The sequence below is a fragment of the Oryx dammah genome, unplaced genomic scaffold (assembly GCF_014754425.2).
Source record: "Oryx dammah isolate SB20612 unplaced genomic scaffold, SCBI_Odam_1.1 HiC_scaffold_4, whole genome shotgun sequence".
Lineage (NCBI taxonomy): Eukaryota > Metazoa > Chordata > Mammalia > Artiodactyla > Bovidae > Oryx > Oryx dammah.
The window spans coordinates 72708879-72725105 of NW_024070188.1; the positions used below are offsets into that span (position 1 = coordinate 72708879).

The following is a 16227-nucleotide window of genomic DNA, read 5'->3' on the forward strand; positions in this document are numbered from 1 at the left end:
CTGACAGAGGGCCAGAGTGCTTACAGAAATATTTGTGGACTCACAGCAGACACTGTTTTTCTGCCTAAGTAATTACTAGAATCCCTACCTCATTTCCTCTTGAACTGTTCTCCGCTCACTCTTGCTTCCCAATTTAGCTTCTATAAAATTGGGATTCGTGAGAGCATTTATTCGAAGGGGGGAGGTCTCCGAATTAGACTCGGGTGCGGAGACGTGGTTTGGTTTTGGTTGGAGGCATGTCTCTCCCCGCTCTGTCATCGAGCTAGGTTGGAGGGAACCGAGGGAAGGTTGTTGGCAGGATGCGCGGGGTGAGCTGGAGCGACTCGGAGCGGCCTGGGCTGTGCTGAGCCTGCGCACTTCCGCCGGGCTCTGCGCCCCCGAGGATGCCGGTGCGCCCGATCCGGGCAGCACGTCCATTGACTTGGAGCCTTCTTTTGCTTTTTCCACATTTTGAGCAGATAAAGCAGAGGAAGCTGCCTGTTGAATGTTGGAGCTGACTTGGAAACGAAAGCCTCATTTTGTTCACAAGGAAAGGATTGTTTTCCGCTTGGGTCATTGCTGCAGAGACTTTTTTTTCCCCTCTCTCTGTAATGTTTGATACTTGAGGGAAAACAGCTGGGCTGAGCATTCTTGAATCACTGCAGAACTGAAATGGGATGCTGGGGAATATGGACTGGACTGTATGGCTGAAAAGGTCAGCTTTTTCCCTTGTCCCTCGTGGAGGAATGCAGGCTCTTTCCCCAGGCTTTCCTTGGGAACTCTTGGAAGGAGCTGGGAGAGGCGGAAGGAGGGATGGGAGACAGTCCCCGCAAATGGGACCGAGGATGGCTTTTTGCATTTCTTCCGTTTTCCTGCCCTGCTGTTTTTGATTTTCGGGGAGGACTGGAACAAGTCAACAGAATCTGGGTTTGGAGAAGTAGTCGATGACCACGTTAAACAGCAAGCCCTGATGGGCCAGGGAGAGGACAGGCTGCCCCAAAGCACAGCAGTGTAACTGGAATTACAGGCCCTGCCTAGGGGAGCGTCCTGCCGGAGCTCTCTCAAAGAGAACCGGGAATTCATTGAGACAAATGCACCCCAGGCCAGGCCAGGCCATCGGTGTGTGTGGGGGTGCCTAGGACCTAATTCTCCACCAAATTAGACCTTAAGATGATGGTACGTGTCTCTCTATGAACCTGTTGGGCGGCTTTGTTGGTGCCCCAGGTTCAGCTGCAGAGCTGCCAGAGTTCAGACTGGCAGTGAGGCAGAGCTCCGCCCAGCAATTATCTGATTAACTTTTCCTTTGTTTCTTTGCTAGTCAAGAGAACAGTCGGAGGATGAGACCGAGGAGTCGGTGAAGTTTAAGAGGTTACACAAGCTGGTAAACTCCACTCGCAGAGTGAGAAAGAAACTCATCAGGGTGGAAGAAATGAAAAAGCCCAGCACAGAAGGTAACAAAGCAAACTCTGCCCTACTTATTCCAAAGCAAGTCATCTGGGGTCCGTCTCTCAGTAGAAAATATGAAAGTGGAAAAATGGGTTCTGGCTGAGGCTGGCAGAGGGGGAATTTGGGATTGCATGTGAGCAAGGCAGCACTGAGTACCTTCTGGAATGTAGGATCCTGGCCTCCAGCATTCCGGAGGCTTAGTTATTTAAATATTACAAAGATGGGGCATGGCTAGTGTATGGCAATGAAATCTTCTCAAGATGTGGTCCAGCTTTCATTTGGACCTTATACCATTTTATATAAACTTTTATTTTAGAACATCTTCTGAGTGTGAGCCTCGGCTCCTAAAGGACTATGGTTCTCACCCAGTGAATTTAGTCCAAATTTAATATATCTCTACCTCAAACATCTAACAAACAAGGCACTTAATGTCGTTTCAGGTCTCTGAGGGATGATTTCTTCTTCCTGTTAATGATCTCAAGTCTCAGTTCCAAAGAGGCTTTAAAGACCTCCTATTCTAAGTGCTTTAAGAGCCAGGTTCCTGGCCAAGCCCCTCATCAGATGAAGCCATAATGTCAAAAGGGACATGAACTTAGATTTATTATATTGAATAGTTAACCTTTGAAGTGTAATTATGACAGTTTAAATCTCAACCGTGTCTGTCTTTCTTATTGTTAGTAAAGTGCATTCGAGTTACAAAAGAGTCAGATTTCCTGTTTGGGAAACAATTAGTGATTGAAAGAAATGCTAGAAAGAATTTTTTATTCTTTTTAAAAGCACGTGACTTGTTAAAATGTCACATTGACATTGTGGGGAAGTTCAAAATTACAACATGTAGATTTCAAGAATGCCATTGTAGAGGCTCTTTTTTTGTACCTAAATCAAATCGCACCTTGGAGGGAACTGAACTCGCCTTTATTTACATAGATGAGGGTTTCTGTTGCTGTTTTGGTGTTTTGAAATTTTTTGTTTGATGTAATTATTTATTGGTTTTAATCCTCTGGAGGAATATTGAAGGCCAGGGGGTTACTATGGGAAAGTGGAGATTGAATGGAAAGGGGAAGGAGACAAGAGAAGCAGGGAAAGAGACACTATCTGCTTTATGGCCAGTTTCTTGCACTTAGAGTTCTGTTTAATTCCAGGGTTGCATCTGGGTGTCTTTTGCATGGTAATTCCATGTGCGGTGCTGTTTACATTTGGCTGTTTTAATACCTGCCTGTCTGTCATGGTTCCACAGAACAGAACACACAGTCTGACTTCCTCTCCCGTGGCAGGTCTACTGAAATCACACACAGTGTCGTTTGGTAATATTAAGTAGGAACATATGGAATTGCCATCATTCAACCTTGGGAGCATCTCATTTTAAAACAAACTTTGTGCATAGTTGCCAGTGCATAAATTGGTGGGTCTTGTCCATAAATGATATAAATGGGTGAAGTACATGGTCCCGTGCCTACCACCCAGGAGCCCCTTTGTATGTGATAGTCATGTGTGTTGGGGCTTATAAAGCACAGAAATATTCTAACTTGTGTGTTTATGTCAGAATCAATCAATTCAGCTATCTCTGAGAGGCGTAGTTGAGAAAAAGGGAAAGTGTACCAAAAGAGGTCGCTATAGGGTAAAAGGTAGTAACTCTGTGGGCTTTCAGCATAGAGTTTTGGTTCATCTGGGCATGAATTAGATGTCATAGATGGGAGATGGATTTGGTGAGTTTAATCTCAAGTGGCAGTTCTGGGGTCCAGCATCTGGGGTGCTATTGACCAGGCTTGCCGCTGTCACCAGGAGAAGCCCCAGGTGTGTGTACAGCTCAGGGCATCCGCTGCAGGCTGCCCCCAACATCACTGTGCTAGATTGGGACTCCTCCATGCTCTGCTGGTAGAACTCTTCCTCATTAGCAAGAGAGCTTGTGCTGGTACAGAGAGGCCACCTGGGCACCTTCTTTGCAAAGCTGGAGAGATTCATAGTCCCCACAATCTCTCCTTCCACCCCTGGACCTTCAAAGAGTTGATCCTTTTGACTTCCGCATGCCTGTGCCAATACTAAGTTGTCTGAATAATCACGAGCATTTCCTGAGAGCCTTCCGTGTGCCAGCCGCTTTCCTAAACACTTCAGATTTTATTGTAATATGTCATCTTACAGCTCCTTGTAATATGTCATCTTCAGAATACTCACCAGAGGCAGACACTGATGCTGCCCTCATTTGTGAAATGAGGAAACTCAGGTGAACACAAAGAGGGGAAGTAATGTACTCATGGTCACCGAGCCAGCTGGACAGAGCCCTGGAATTAAGTCTGAGCAGCCTAACTCCTCTAGATCCTGGGTATGCTCTCTGCTCCCACCCCATCTCTCACTCCCCAGCTTTGGAGTCTTGGAAAAGCCCAGAGAGTTACAATTCATCACTCAGGCTTACTCTTGTAACTAGAGTAGTGAGTCCTTAACTGGTGCGTGGGTGACCCCAGATAATACGACATTGCAGGCCAGGGCAGTGCCCTTTATCCAGTCATTTCTGTGTCTTTTCCCTTCCTTCATTACTCCAGTTCACCTGTAACCTGCTAATGAATCACTAGCTTTTGTACAGTGTTGTTCAGCATACAGAGTACCTCTACTTATCTCTTTTCATTTAATTTTATCCTCTCAATATCCTTATAATAGATATTACTACAATAGGTAGGCCTTGGGAATTCCCTGTGGTCCAGTGATTAGGACTTGGCACTTTTCACTGCTGTGGTCCAGGTTGAATCCCTGGTCGGGAAACTAAGATCCTGCCAGCTTCATGGCATGGCCATTAAAATAAAATAAATACAGGTAGGCATTATTACAGGTGAGGAAACAGACTCAGAGAGATGAAGTAGTTGTCCACGGTGGTGGAGACGGTGAGTGGCATGGCCAGAGCTAGAATCTGCGTTTTTCGCTTTAAGTCATTTCATACCTGCCTCCTTCCTCCTGTCAAAATGACCTACTCTCATCTCAGCTGAGCAAGAAGCAACTCATAGACCAGATGATGATGAAGTTGAGCACAGCTTGGTGGTTGTTCTTCCAGTATGATAGTTGTACTTTCAAGTCCGAGGTAAATGGGAGAAGGAATACCCTAAACCCCAAGGACTCCAGTATGGACTGGGATTTCAGGCCTTGGCTCTGGCAAGGATGGAAGAACCCATACCACATGGGGACTGCCCATAGCACAGGCTAAGGTGTCCTCTTTGGAATTCTTTGCCCTGTTTCCCTCCACACTCTTTACCAGATGCTGCCGTGCCAGAACCAGGAAGTGGAGCTACTTACGTCATGGGCATGTGTGAACCAGCTGGTTCCAAACTCATACGTGACACGGAAGTATTGGAATCTCTGATGACAACCCCAAATACAGAATCTAGAAAATTTTCCAGAACAGTTCTGAGTGATAGGTCCTTAACTTCCCCAAATCCCCTTAAGACCTTAAGGACCTTTGCACACCTCCATGGACACTTGGGCTAATGTGAAGTCATGATCCGTTATTGGACTATTTTTAGGGAGCAGTCTGCTGTTGGGCTGCTCCTGTCCCCAGGCTGTGCCATTCAACCTGATCACTTCACCCCTGGAAGTGGAGGGTAGACTGTATCTGGAAGAGGTTGCCATATTTTACTTCCAGCAACACATGGCCTCTTGGTCTCTAGCCCACGTTACTCAGGTGTCCTGAAGAGGGAACAGGAAGCATTCTAGTCTGATCAGTGTCCATCAGAACCACAGCTCTGGGTTTTAAACTTCCTTGAAAGATCCAAGAATAATACTCGAGTAAGTATATTTGTGCTGCAGATTGTGGAGAACTTTGAACCGGATATGTTTTTAGTCTCTCTCCCCCAACCACTATCTCCTTGACCTCAAAGTCAGTCTTGGGCTGTATTTAATAGCAACTTTTTTTCTCTTTATATTTGTAACTGTAATTCCCATCAGTTGGAAAAATTAAGAAATTTCTGGAACTTTAAAAGCCTGTTACCAGTCACTCATCTTTACCCCACTCTGGAGAGAGCTGTCCTTTTCCTTTATCACTGACATTTAGCCACACACTGGCACCCTCGTCCCAGCTGGTGTATTTAGTGCCATCCTTCTGTTCCAAGGAACTTGGTATTTTTTCCTCTTCACAATTCAGCTGGCAGGAAGCCGCAGTGCTCAAAAGTTTCCTTATATCGATAATTAAAGGGACAAGAGCCAGTTAGGATCACTACACCCAGAGTTTGACCTACTTCTTTTCTTACATCTGTTCACATAACACATGCAGAAAAGAACTCAGCTTTCCTGCCAGCAAGTCCAAACCTTTCCACTGGGCTCTGAAAGGCTTGGCTGGATACCTGGCTCCAGTGAAGGCTTCAAGAGCTGGAATCCTTGAGACGAAATGGAACACTCCATGAGGCTGCCTGCGTGTCCAGGCCCTTAAATGCCCTTGCCGCTTTGTAGCAGGGCCTGCGTCAATGGGAATGCCTGGCTTGGATCATCCAGTTCCCCAGCTTTTAGTGTTCAGCCCGTCAAGCAGGGACCATTTGTCAGTTGCGTTTGCAGGCTGTGACCCTTGATGGTGCTTCTTCACCCTAACTTCTCCCTTGGTGATTTAATTACTTAAATGGCACGCGTACCAATAAAAAAAGTCGCTGTCAGCCACATGGCGTTCATCACACTCTGACTGTAAAAAGCCATCCAGATCAACAGGAGCACCTTTCAGAAGGGAGAATGATTCTGATTCTTAGCTTCTGAGGACTGCGCTGACATACTGGGGAGGATAATGATTGTTAAATCCTAAGGAATATTGTGTTATGGATGGGCTTAGAGTTTCCAAGTGGCATTTTTAATAGGTCTGTAAAGGTGTTTGGTCTACAAAGACACTGAGAGGAGGAGAAGGGGGAGAAAACACATCTGAAACCTTTTAACATTAACCTTGCATGAAACCATTTATTTGCTCAGTTTAGTTTCTTTTTTATATGCATTTATGTAAGCGGGAACCAGGTTTATGGGAGGTAAGTGATTGTGGAAGTACGTTGTACTGGCTGTGCTGGCTGGCTGGACTAGCTGCTTTTTTGCGGGGGCTGGGGGATCTAAAGACAAGTCTGTGAGAATGCAAGGGTGTGTTGACAGGAGCCCCTGACCATGTGTGTGTGTGTGTGTGTGTTTCCCTCCAGGTGGGGAGGAACAGGTGTTTGAGAATTCCCCCGTCCCAGATGAAAGGTCCGCCCTGTACACCGGCGTGCACAAGAAGCCCTTTCTCTTTGATGCTTCTCCTGAGAAACCCCCAGAAGATGACTCAGACTCTCTCACCACTTCTCCATCGTCCAGTAGCCTGGACACCTGGGGTGCCGGCCGCAAATTGGTCAAAACCTTCAGCAAAGGAGAGAGCCGGGGCCTGATAAAGCCCCCCAAGAAGATGGGGACATTCTTCTCGTACCCGGAAGATGACAAGGCTCAGAAGGTGTCCCGCTCCCTCACCGAGGGGGAGATGAAGAAGGGCCTCGGGTCCCTGAGCCATGGGGTAAGTACCGATGGTCTCTGCTTCTATGACAGCTACCGCCGGCGACACCACCTCCTGGCGTCCCTGGAGGAGGTGCAGAGTGTCCGGAAGCAGATCCGCTTGAAGAAGACGGACGCTAATCACTCGTGCTCCAGAGCTTTCCTCTGCCAGCGCCCCTCCAGGAAGGGCGTCCACAGTGCCACCTGCGACCTGCAGCTGCTCCGGCAGAAACCCAAAGGGGGCGGGGGCTGCGGCGGCCCCAGCAGGAGGGCGCGCGGGCGGCCCGCGGTCAGCGAGTTCAATGTCACCTACGTGGTGGAGCGCAGCCTGTACAGCCACCTGAACCTGACCCAGCTCGTGCGTCCTGCCTCGGACAGGACCCTGAGCAAGGCCGAGAAGCAGGACCTGAGGCGGTGCTTGCTGGAGGAGGAGGAGGAGGCCAAGAGGAAGTGGGCAGCCACGGTGGACCGCTGTACTAAGAGGGTTCTCTTGAGAATCCACCAGAAGTCCGTGAGTCACCCAGACGGTCCCGGGATGGCCTTGTCATTTCTGTGACGTTCAGTCAAGCATTATGGCCTCTCTTGCCGGGAGCCTGGCTCCCTCCCCCTCTTCTCCTGGTCCCTTGCTCCATCACCTCCATTCCTAATCCCACTTCTCTTAAAGGAATCGCTCCTCCCTTCTTTCTCATCTGCCCTCTTGCCAGCTGAAGCTGTTGGATTTTTAATGCAAGTTGCTCAGTCATGTCCGACTCTTTGAGACCCCATGGACTGACCATACAGTCCGTGGGATCCTCCAGGCCAGAATCCCGGAGTGGGTGGCCGTTCTGTTCTCCAGGGAAATCTTCCAAACCCAGGGATCAAACTCGGGTCTCCCGCATCGCAGGCAGTTCTTTACCGTCTGAGCCACCATGGAAGCCTTAAAACTAAACATTGAAACTGATTCGGAGAAGGGCTGTCAGAGTACAGGGTGGGGTTTGGCCTTCTAGAAGTGGCTGCCTTGAGTCCCAGCCATCCTGTCACTTGACCACAAGACGCTGATTCAAAACAGAAGGACGTTTTGCCCTACAAGGAGGTGTCTCTTCTCCAGTTAATTAGAACAATAAGAACTAGCTCACAGTAGATTGGCACCACCGTGCTCACCAATTTAAAAAACATTGTGAAATACATTTATGTCTGGGGGGCAAAGGGAAAGTTCTCCAATCTAAAAGGAAAGAAAAATTAGAGCTCTTTTGTTTTACTTAAGTATATTTGATGTGCTTGTCTTTTTAAACCAAAGGGCCTTCCAGTGCCCCATAGATTCTTCTGTACCTAGCAAGGAATAAAGTATTGACTTTCAAATAAGAAAATGGTTTTCAATTTCATTACTGAATTGAGACTTGGTGAAATTTATTTTTAGGGCAAGACATATTGAACTGGAGAATATAAGTATTTCCCCGTGGAAATTACCACTCAACTTCTAGTTTGCACAAGAGCCTATATAAAACAGCACAGGATGAGGCTGAACTGTGGGCTTGTGGCCCCTGGTGCCCTGCTTAATCCACCTAGGGCTGCTGGCCTGTCCCCTTTCAAAGGTCTGAAGAAATAGACTGTGTTGCTGCCTCCCATGGTGGCTTCTCCCAGAGTTCTTCACATTTGTAAGCTGTACTTCCCAGGGTGGTTACTGTAATCTTAAATTCATTCAATCAAGTTCTGTTTCTGGGGTCAATGCCATCCTTATAGAATGCTTACATCTGTACCAGCCCTTAGGTCTTCCAGATATCCCCACGTGTTGCCTTTCTCACTAAGTCTTACTTTCCATTTTTTTTCACCTTCTTGTAAATCTTGCAACACTTTTAATATTATCAGTAACAGCTTTTGCTCTGGTTCTGTGTCTTGGCAGCAGTTGTGGTTGGTTTTGTTTTTGTTGTAAAGTAATAGTTCTTTGTTACTATTTCTTGTTATCACCCCTTCAGTTCTGACCCACAGATCTTTTGGAAAATACTTGTGGCCACCTAGTCTTGGTATAATTTGTTGTTGTTGTTTTTTTTACCTTCAGAGGTGTTCTACCTAGTTTATTTGCCTGTGTATCTTGACAGATCAGATCCACTTCTCTGTGAACTGCTGGCTCACCCCTGTGAGTTTAAATCAGATAATATGGAGGAGTTTTGCAACTGAGTGACATGAGTTGCTCGCTCATATATCCCTTATATTATTTATATTGTTAATGATACAACTTCCTCAGAACCTTCTCTTTAGAAGTGGTATTTTTGAGATTTGTGCCATCAGTGGGCCCGTGATTAATTCTTCATTGATGCTGAGTATGGACATTTGGACAAGCTTGTTTTCATGTCCTGACTCCACCACTTGGCACTCTGTAACCTCTGTCCCCAGCATCAACCTGATACTGGGTGTTTTTTGAAATACTGTGAGCTTGAGGCAATAGTGGACAGTTTTAATACTCGCTGAAATACGTGTTCAGTGCTAACTTAGAAATTTGAACATACCGTTTCTTGTGGTTGTACCATCAAGAAAACGAAATTTAATTATTCAGAGACCATCAGTTCAGTTCAGTTCAGTCGCTCAGTCGTGTCTGACTCTTTGCGACCCCATGAATCGCAGCACGCCAGGCCTCCCTGTCCAACCCCAACTCCCGGAGTTCACTCAGACTCATGTCCATCGAATCCGTGATGCCATCCAGCCATCTCATCCTCTGTCGTCCCCTTATCCTCCTGCCCCCAATCCCTCAGCGTCAAAGTCTTTTCCAATGAGTCAACTCTTCGCATGAGGCGGCCAAAGTATTGGAGTTTCAGCGTTAGCATCATTCCTTCCAAAGAAATCCCAGGGCTGATCTCCTTCAGAATGGACTGGTTGGATCTCCTTGAAGTCCAAGGGACTCTCAAGAGTCTTCTCCAACACCACAGTTCAAAAGCATCAATAGGGGAGTATTAAGTGTTTTTGTTTTTCCTGTTGTTTTTGGCCATGCTGTGTGGAGTATGAAGTCTTAGTTCCCCAACCTGGGATCAAACCCATGGCCCCTGTGGTAGAAGGGCAGGGTTTAACCCCTGTTGTTAAATATTTTAACAATAGAAGAAGGGTTTTCGTTTTTGTTTTCAAGAGGTTAAGATAATTTCTTTGCTTGGTTCACTTAAGTCTTTTCCATTCTTCTTGTCATATCTTTCATTTTATTCAAAAGTATACTTTCCTTTACTCTTCAACCTTGATCTTTTTGTCTTTCAAATTATGCCATATTTGCTTGATGAAACCTCAGGGAAATGACAATGCTTTGTACTCACTGGAAACGGTCATTTGTCTTGCTTTTTATTTGGTCATTCAATTTTGTTTGGGGGAACAGACATGCATGACATTTTGAAATTTTGTCCATTAAAAAAAAATCCAACCTCCCCCCAAAACATGTTTTCAACTGCATGACCATTCCATTGACTGGCTCTCCTCATCCACAAGCATCTATCTAAAATTTTCTTGTAATTTCTGTACAGGAGATGTTTGAACTTGAAAAGCTTCATGTAAGCTTTATTTATGTAGACCACTGAAGTCAAAGATTGGTTTACTTTCTTTTACTCTTCTGTTCTCTCTGTTGAAAGAGTGCTGCTTCAAGAACCGCTTGATATAATAGAAAAAGTTGTAGATTAGTTCAAGCGGTGCTGTTATATTTGGTTCATCCTTCATACAGAAGAAACCAGTTCCAAATATCTTAGCCTATCACTGAAAGAAGTTTTAGTTGGCAGTTAAGAAAACCAGTCCACTCTTTCCTCTAAACTTCTTATTTTAGGAAAAAATGCATGCAGCAGGCTTATGAAGACATAAATAAGCTTCTAATTTATTGCAGTTATAGTTTCCACATAAATTCTTTGTCAGTTATTTAATGTGCATCAGAAATAACATGCTGGGCTCCAGTGGTGCAGTCAGCATTGGAATTCAAAGCAGGGGGAGCACGAGAGACATAAAATGATGAGGCATCTGGATGCCATACTGTGTCTGTGGAGCCCGAGTCACAGGAAAGCGACTGGAATGAAATGACTGCCTTTGCAGAAATGAGAAAATGTATTTGGCACTATATACTGGAAAGGGGAAGTTAAAGTTAAAAATCAGCCTTGAGAGATGGTCATGACATTGCTTGCAGATGAGGGGGTTTGGTGATGATTTTGTTTACAGAGGTATTGTCTCTTTTTATAGAATTGATATAGGTCTGAGTAAGTTGACTGTAAGGGAAATCGCATTGTCCATTGATATTCATAGAAACTGAAAGTAATGTCTATTGGAAGTCGTGTCCATGGTAGACTATTTAAAACAGCAGCCGCAGCTTTGATGAAGGAGAACAGTTATGCGCTATCCTGGATGTTGGTTATCCTGAAATGCCTCCTGTAGTACTTTCTTCTCCCGGCCTTTCTTTCTGTCATACCAGCTGTCGCTCACTTTTGGGTCCATTCTTAGGATTGCTGTGGTTTTACAGTTGAAGATCCCAGAATATAAGGCCCAGAACTAAACTCTAGTTCTTCACTCACATATTTAGAATGTTGACTAAATCTTGACTTCAGTACTACAGTTGCCAGGATAAGCTACCATATTCTCAGGGTGGTGTTGGTGGTCGGTGGTTCAGTCATTCAGTCATGTCCAACTCTTTGACATGTACTATAGCCCACCAGGCTCTTCTGTCCATGGGATTCTCTAGGCAAGAATACTGGAGGGAGTTGTCATTTCCTTCTCCAGGGGCTCTTCCCAAACCAGGGATCAAACCCATGTCTCCTGTGTTGCAGGCAGATTCTTTACCGCTGAGCCACTAGGGCATGTCTGCTTTGCGCCAGACAGTGTGCTAAAAGTCTCAAATATAGGATATAGACAGTATTTTACTAATGAAGAAACCAGAGCTCAGAGAGTTTAAGTACTTTACCTGTGGTCACACAGCAAGTTAAGTGGTAGAACCAGGATTTGGATCTGTATCTTTGTGATTCCAAAACCCTAGGCATTTTCCTTCTTGGATGTTCCCACTTTCTCAGTTCAGTTAATGTATACCTGAAAGTGAAAGTTGCTCAGTCGTGTCCAGCTCTTTGCAACCCTATGGACTATACAGTCCATGGAATTCTCCAGGCCAGAATACTGGAGTGGGTAGCTTATCCCTTCTCCAGCAAATCTTCCTGACCCAGGAATTGAACCGGGGTCTCCTACATTGCAGGCGGATTCTTTACCAACTGAGCTACCAGGGAAGCTGCAGAATATATACCTGAGGTGTATTTATTTTCAATAAGCAATGTTCATAGGATATGTTGTGCTTTTCTGTTCACTTCTTCCGTTTAATAGCTGCTAATTAGAGTTCTCTGAGAAACAAGTAATACAAAACATTGACACCCAAATCTGTTGTTCAGATTTTATTACCAATTGCTTTAGAAGATGATAGATTGTAACAAAAATTAGTATGCTTTGAGTTTCTCCTTTTTCTCAATGATTTGGGGGTTGCAGGGGGTAGGGGTAGGGATGGGGACGCTTTTCTAGAAACACAACAGAGAGTTCAAAGTTCTGGGGAGTATAACAGCACTGAAGCATAAGCAGTTCCGTTCAGTTTGAAACCAACCAGAAGGACAGTAAAGTTTTAATTCTTTATAACATCAATGGTTTTCCTGTTGAAATTAAAGAAGTGTGGTCAAAGGCGGTCACGGAATCAGCTTTTTCTTTCTGGGCAAATGTGGTGTCTTTACTTCATACACTCTGAGGAAAGGGTCATAAGTGATTAAGTTGGGCAGTTAGATGGGAGAGTTATCAGCATTTTTGGCTAGGTCAGGAAAGCAATGAGTGAGTAATCCTCTGGGCCTGATTGGACTTTACTTATAAACATAACCTTTTCCTCCATCTGAGTGATTTAAAACTAAACAAAACAAGAGGCTGTTAGAAAGGCCTGCTTTCAGTGGACTTCAGATCTGGGTTTCCAAGACTGCTTTGAGCACATGGGTTTTCGAATACATGTTCCCTCGTTATTATTCCTGTAGCCAATATTAAGGGGAATAGAAGGGAAATTCTGTGGCTAAGAGACAGGGCATCTTGAGCAATTAACATATGTTTGGTATTTTTGCATTGTATGTATATATATATATTTTAAAAACCAGTTGGTTTTTGCATGTGAAGGGGACTCTGAACCTGTGGTGCAGGCATAGTTCCAGCAGCCCGTGGAAGGGCAAAATGAGTGACAAGGTCTCCTTATAACATGAACCATGTGTTTTTTCATCATTTCTCCTTTCTTACTCATCCTGTAACACGTTTGTGGTCCAGTGACATTCTGAAAACGGGACGCGTGTTGGGTCAGTGCCCTGTTCGGTGACTTAAACATAATTGGCTTATTTCTGCCCTGCCTTCTCCTTTCCACAGAGAACCTGCAGTTTTGGAGGATTTGACTTGACAAATCGTTCTCTGCACATCGGCAGTAATAATTCGGACCCAATGGTGAGTACACGTCAGAAGCGAGGGAAAAGGTTTGCATTCAAGTGACATGGTGGACACAGTGTCACATTTAGTATTTTTGAGAATTGATACTAGGTAACCATCCTCCAGGGATCCTAAATCATGTTTGGAGAGAAGCCTTGTTTCACCGTCTTAAAGCCTCTTTTTGGTTTCATATGGAATGGAAGATGACCATCTCTCTCTTTGCCGGAACATCATTTCTTTAATGTCTTGGTTCCCAGGTTTCTTCAAGTCACAAGTCCAGAGTTTGGTTTCTGCCTTCTTAGTCACTGGTGCTCCCAAGCTCTCTGTTCACAATAGTTTCATGTGTATGTGGCTATTACACATGGGTAGTGCCGCAGGAGAGAGCCCTGTGATTTGGGTTTCAAGAGTATGAGCCAGCATTTCTGAAAACCAGCCTTATCATAGGCCATGTGTGTATCTCTGCACTAAGCTTAGGACTTCCTGATCTGGAGTGTCCTGAAATGATCCTAGTCCCCTTGGGGCCAAAGCAAACCAGACTCCTCTGAGCCAAGGTTACTGCCTTTTCAGACTTGTCTCTGAATCAAATCTGGGGTCAGGCCCCCACTGTGGTGTACAGGTTTTCCTTCAACTTTACCTTCTGAGATTCCCAAGGATGTTGGTGTATTTTCCATACAGTTTTGTTTTCCCCTTGTGCATTTTATCGTGAAGCTGTGAAATCAGGATTCTGTGCTTTATATTTGTTATGATCATGTGTCAGCTAAAGCACCCATCTCTGATATTTTTGTAGTGTCTGAGAATTTCCTGGGAGAATAAAATTATTTTATTTGGATATCAAATTTTATTGATTCAGAAACCTATAATTTTATCTGGTCAATCTTTTAAAAAATAAAAGTATAATTTCTTTTTTCTTTTTCCAAGGGAAAGCCTCCCCCCCCCCGCCAATGTAAAATAGAATGAGAAGTGACTACAATCGAACTTGTTCAGGGAGAAATAAATTTATGCACGGTTAGGAGTTGACTACATGAAATGCTTCAGTGATATAAATCTATTTAGGTGATGGACTTCTAATGATTAAGATTTGCCGTTTTGTTCTTACTACTTTCTTGGGTGACTCAGTAGTAGTATCGTTTTTTTTTCTTCCTCTTGCTGGGATTAAGTGAACACTGGTTCATCTAAATCATTCTTTATTGATGAAACACAGTCCCCTTGGGTATTTAAACTGGTGGGAAAAAATGCAATAGGAGAAGAATATATCATACTAAGTTTAAATAAAACTAACTCATATTCTACTTTAAACAAATAAACATAAGCCAGTTAGTCAGTAGCTTTAATTTTTAATCATAAAGATAAATAACAGCACTGAGTTAACATAAGAAAAATGTGGAGATCCTGGGGCATGCCAACATTTTGCTGAGAGGTAGGACATTCATGGTTTGAATAATAAAACCTGTTTTGGTGCTTCATTTTCTGTGATTAAAGATACTTAATAAATTTTGTTTTGCAGGGTAAAGAAGGAGATTTTGTGTATAAAGAAGTAATCAAATCACCCACTGCCTCCCGAATCTCTCTTGGAAAAAAGGTGAAATCCGTGAAAGAGACAATGAGGAAGAGAATGTCTAAAAAATATAGCAGCTCTGTCTCTGAGCAGGTATGTGACAGTCAAGCAAATGCCCTCTTGCTTCTTTTGCATAACAAAAAAAGCTGGGGTTGGTCTGTCTTGAGATTTTCAGTGGTGCTAAATACATTCATTGGTATTAACCAGGCTCCAGGACCATGCCTAGTTTGTGTAGACAAACAGTGGATTCAGCAAATATTTATTAAGCACTTAGGGTCATCCGAGCACCAGGCTTGGTGCTGGGAATACAAATCAGGTCTTGTGTTCTATGTACAAATGAGCAAAAGAGACAGACATGTAAAGAAATGATTATTTTGTAGTAAAAATCAGCACTAAAATTTAGAAAACAAAGGAAGGATTTTATTTTCTAAAGTATCCCTTCCTTCAAAATGGATGTCACCAGAATCAAACCTCAAAGAGACACTCAAATTTTCTTATGAAGCAGACTTTTCAAATCAGTGTAGTGTAAGTTGTTCTTAGGAGCACATAGCAAGTCTGAGAAATAAACTGAGAAGGTGTTTCCTAGCTGCAGGACTTACATAATAATCGTGTTTCTGCAGGGGTGTGTGTGTTCACTAAATAGCTTTATCTGGAAACATTAAGATATCAAAGAATTGACAACGCCTCCTCCCCCAGCTCTATAATTTCATCACTAGGAACATGACCTTTTTATGGGTGGAAGGAGTAAAGACACTTGGAAAGCTGGGCCTGAGATAATTCTGACCATGAAAATTTCAAAACACTCTCCTCTGACACCTTTATCGTGTTCTTTCTGTAGTCTGTTGAAGTCCCCCCGTGTGAGCTGGTTGTCTAACTTGAAATACCTAAGTAATGCAGCGTTAGCTACAAAATGAAACAGACATTTTTGCTCAGCTGCTGCCCTCTAGTGGACGTGGTGAGCTAAAATTCATGTCTGAATCACTCAGCACAAGCTAGCCCAGCCTCCTGCACTGGGCTTCAAACAAAGCCTGTGCATCTTCTGTTTATTACAGTGGTTCTCATGGGGTATTGGGGGTGGGGGTGGGGGTGATTTTGCTCCCCCCACCAACCCCAGGGCATCGGCTGGGGACAATTTTGATACTTGCAATGGGTTAGGGTGGAGTGGTGTTGAGGATGCATCTTACAATGCACAGGACAGGCCTCTGCAACAAATACCCAGAGTGCCCAGGTTGAGACCCTGTGGCTTGTTAGACCTACAGGGGATGTCTGGCTTCCTCCAAACTCCCTGAATGTTACTTCTTTTCCTTTCTTGTCCCTATGGATGTGGGAGTGATGGAAAGTCTATATTTCTACCCAGCAATGAGGCA

At 44.3% G+C, this 16227-nt stretch overlaps 1 protein-coding gene across 5 annotated transcripts in view; it reads left to right on the top strand.

The window, feature by feature from the left end:
* Nucleotides 1-16227, top strand: part of SASH1 (SAM and SH3 domain containing 1) — a 344484-nt gene that overhangs the window by 305231 nt on the left and 23026 nt on the right. For 4 of the 5 annotated variants that reach the window (XM_040238649.1, XM_040238650.1, XM_040238648.1 and 1 more), the window contains 4 exons: nucleotides 1298-1430; nucleotides 6570-6916; nucleotides 13249-13323; nucleotides 14810-14953. In XM_040238649.1, coding sequence (XP_040094583.1) covers nucleotides 1298-1430; nucleotides 6570-6916; nucleotides 13249-13323; nucleotides 14810-14953 — 699 coding nt within the window. Of the gene's footprint in view, nucleotides 1-460; nucleotides 695-1297; nucleotides 1431-6569; nucleotides 6917-13248; nucleotides 13324-14809; nucleotides 14954-16227 lie in introns of those variants that run through there. The other variant, XM_040238653.1, reaches the window with a different exon arrangement.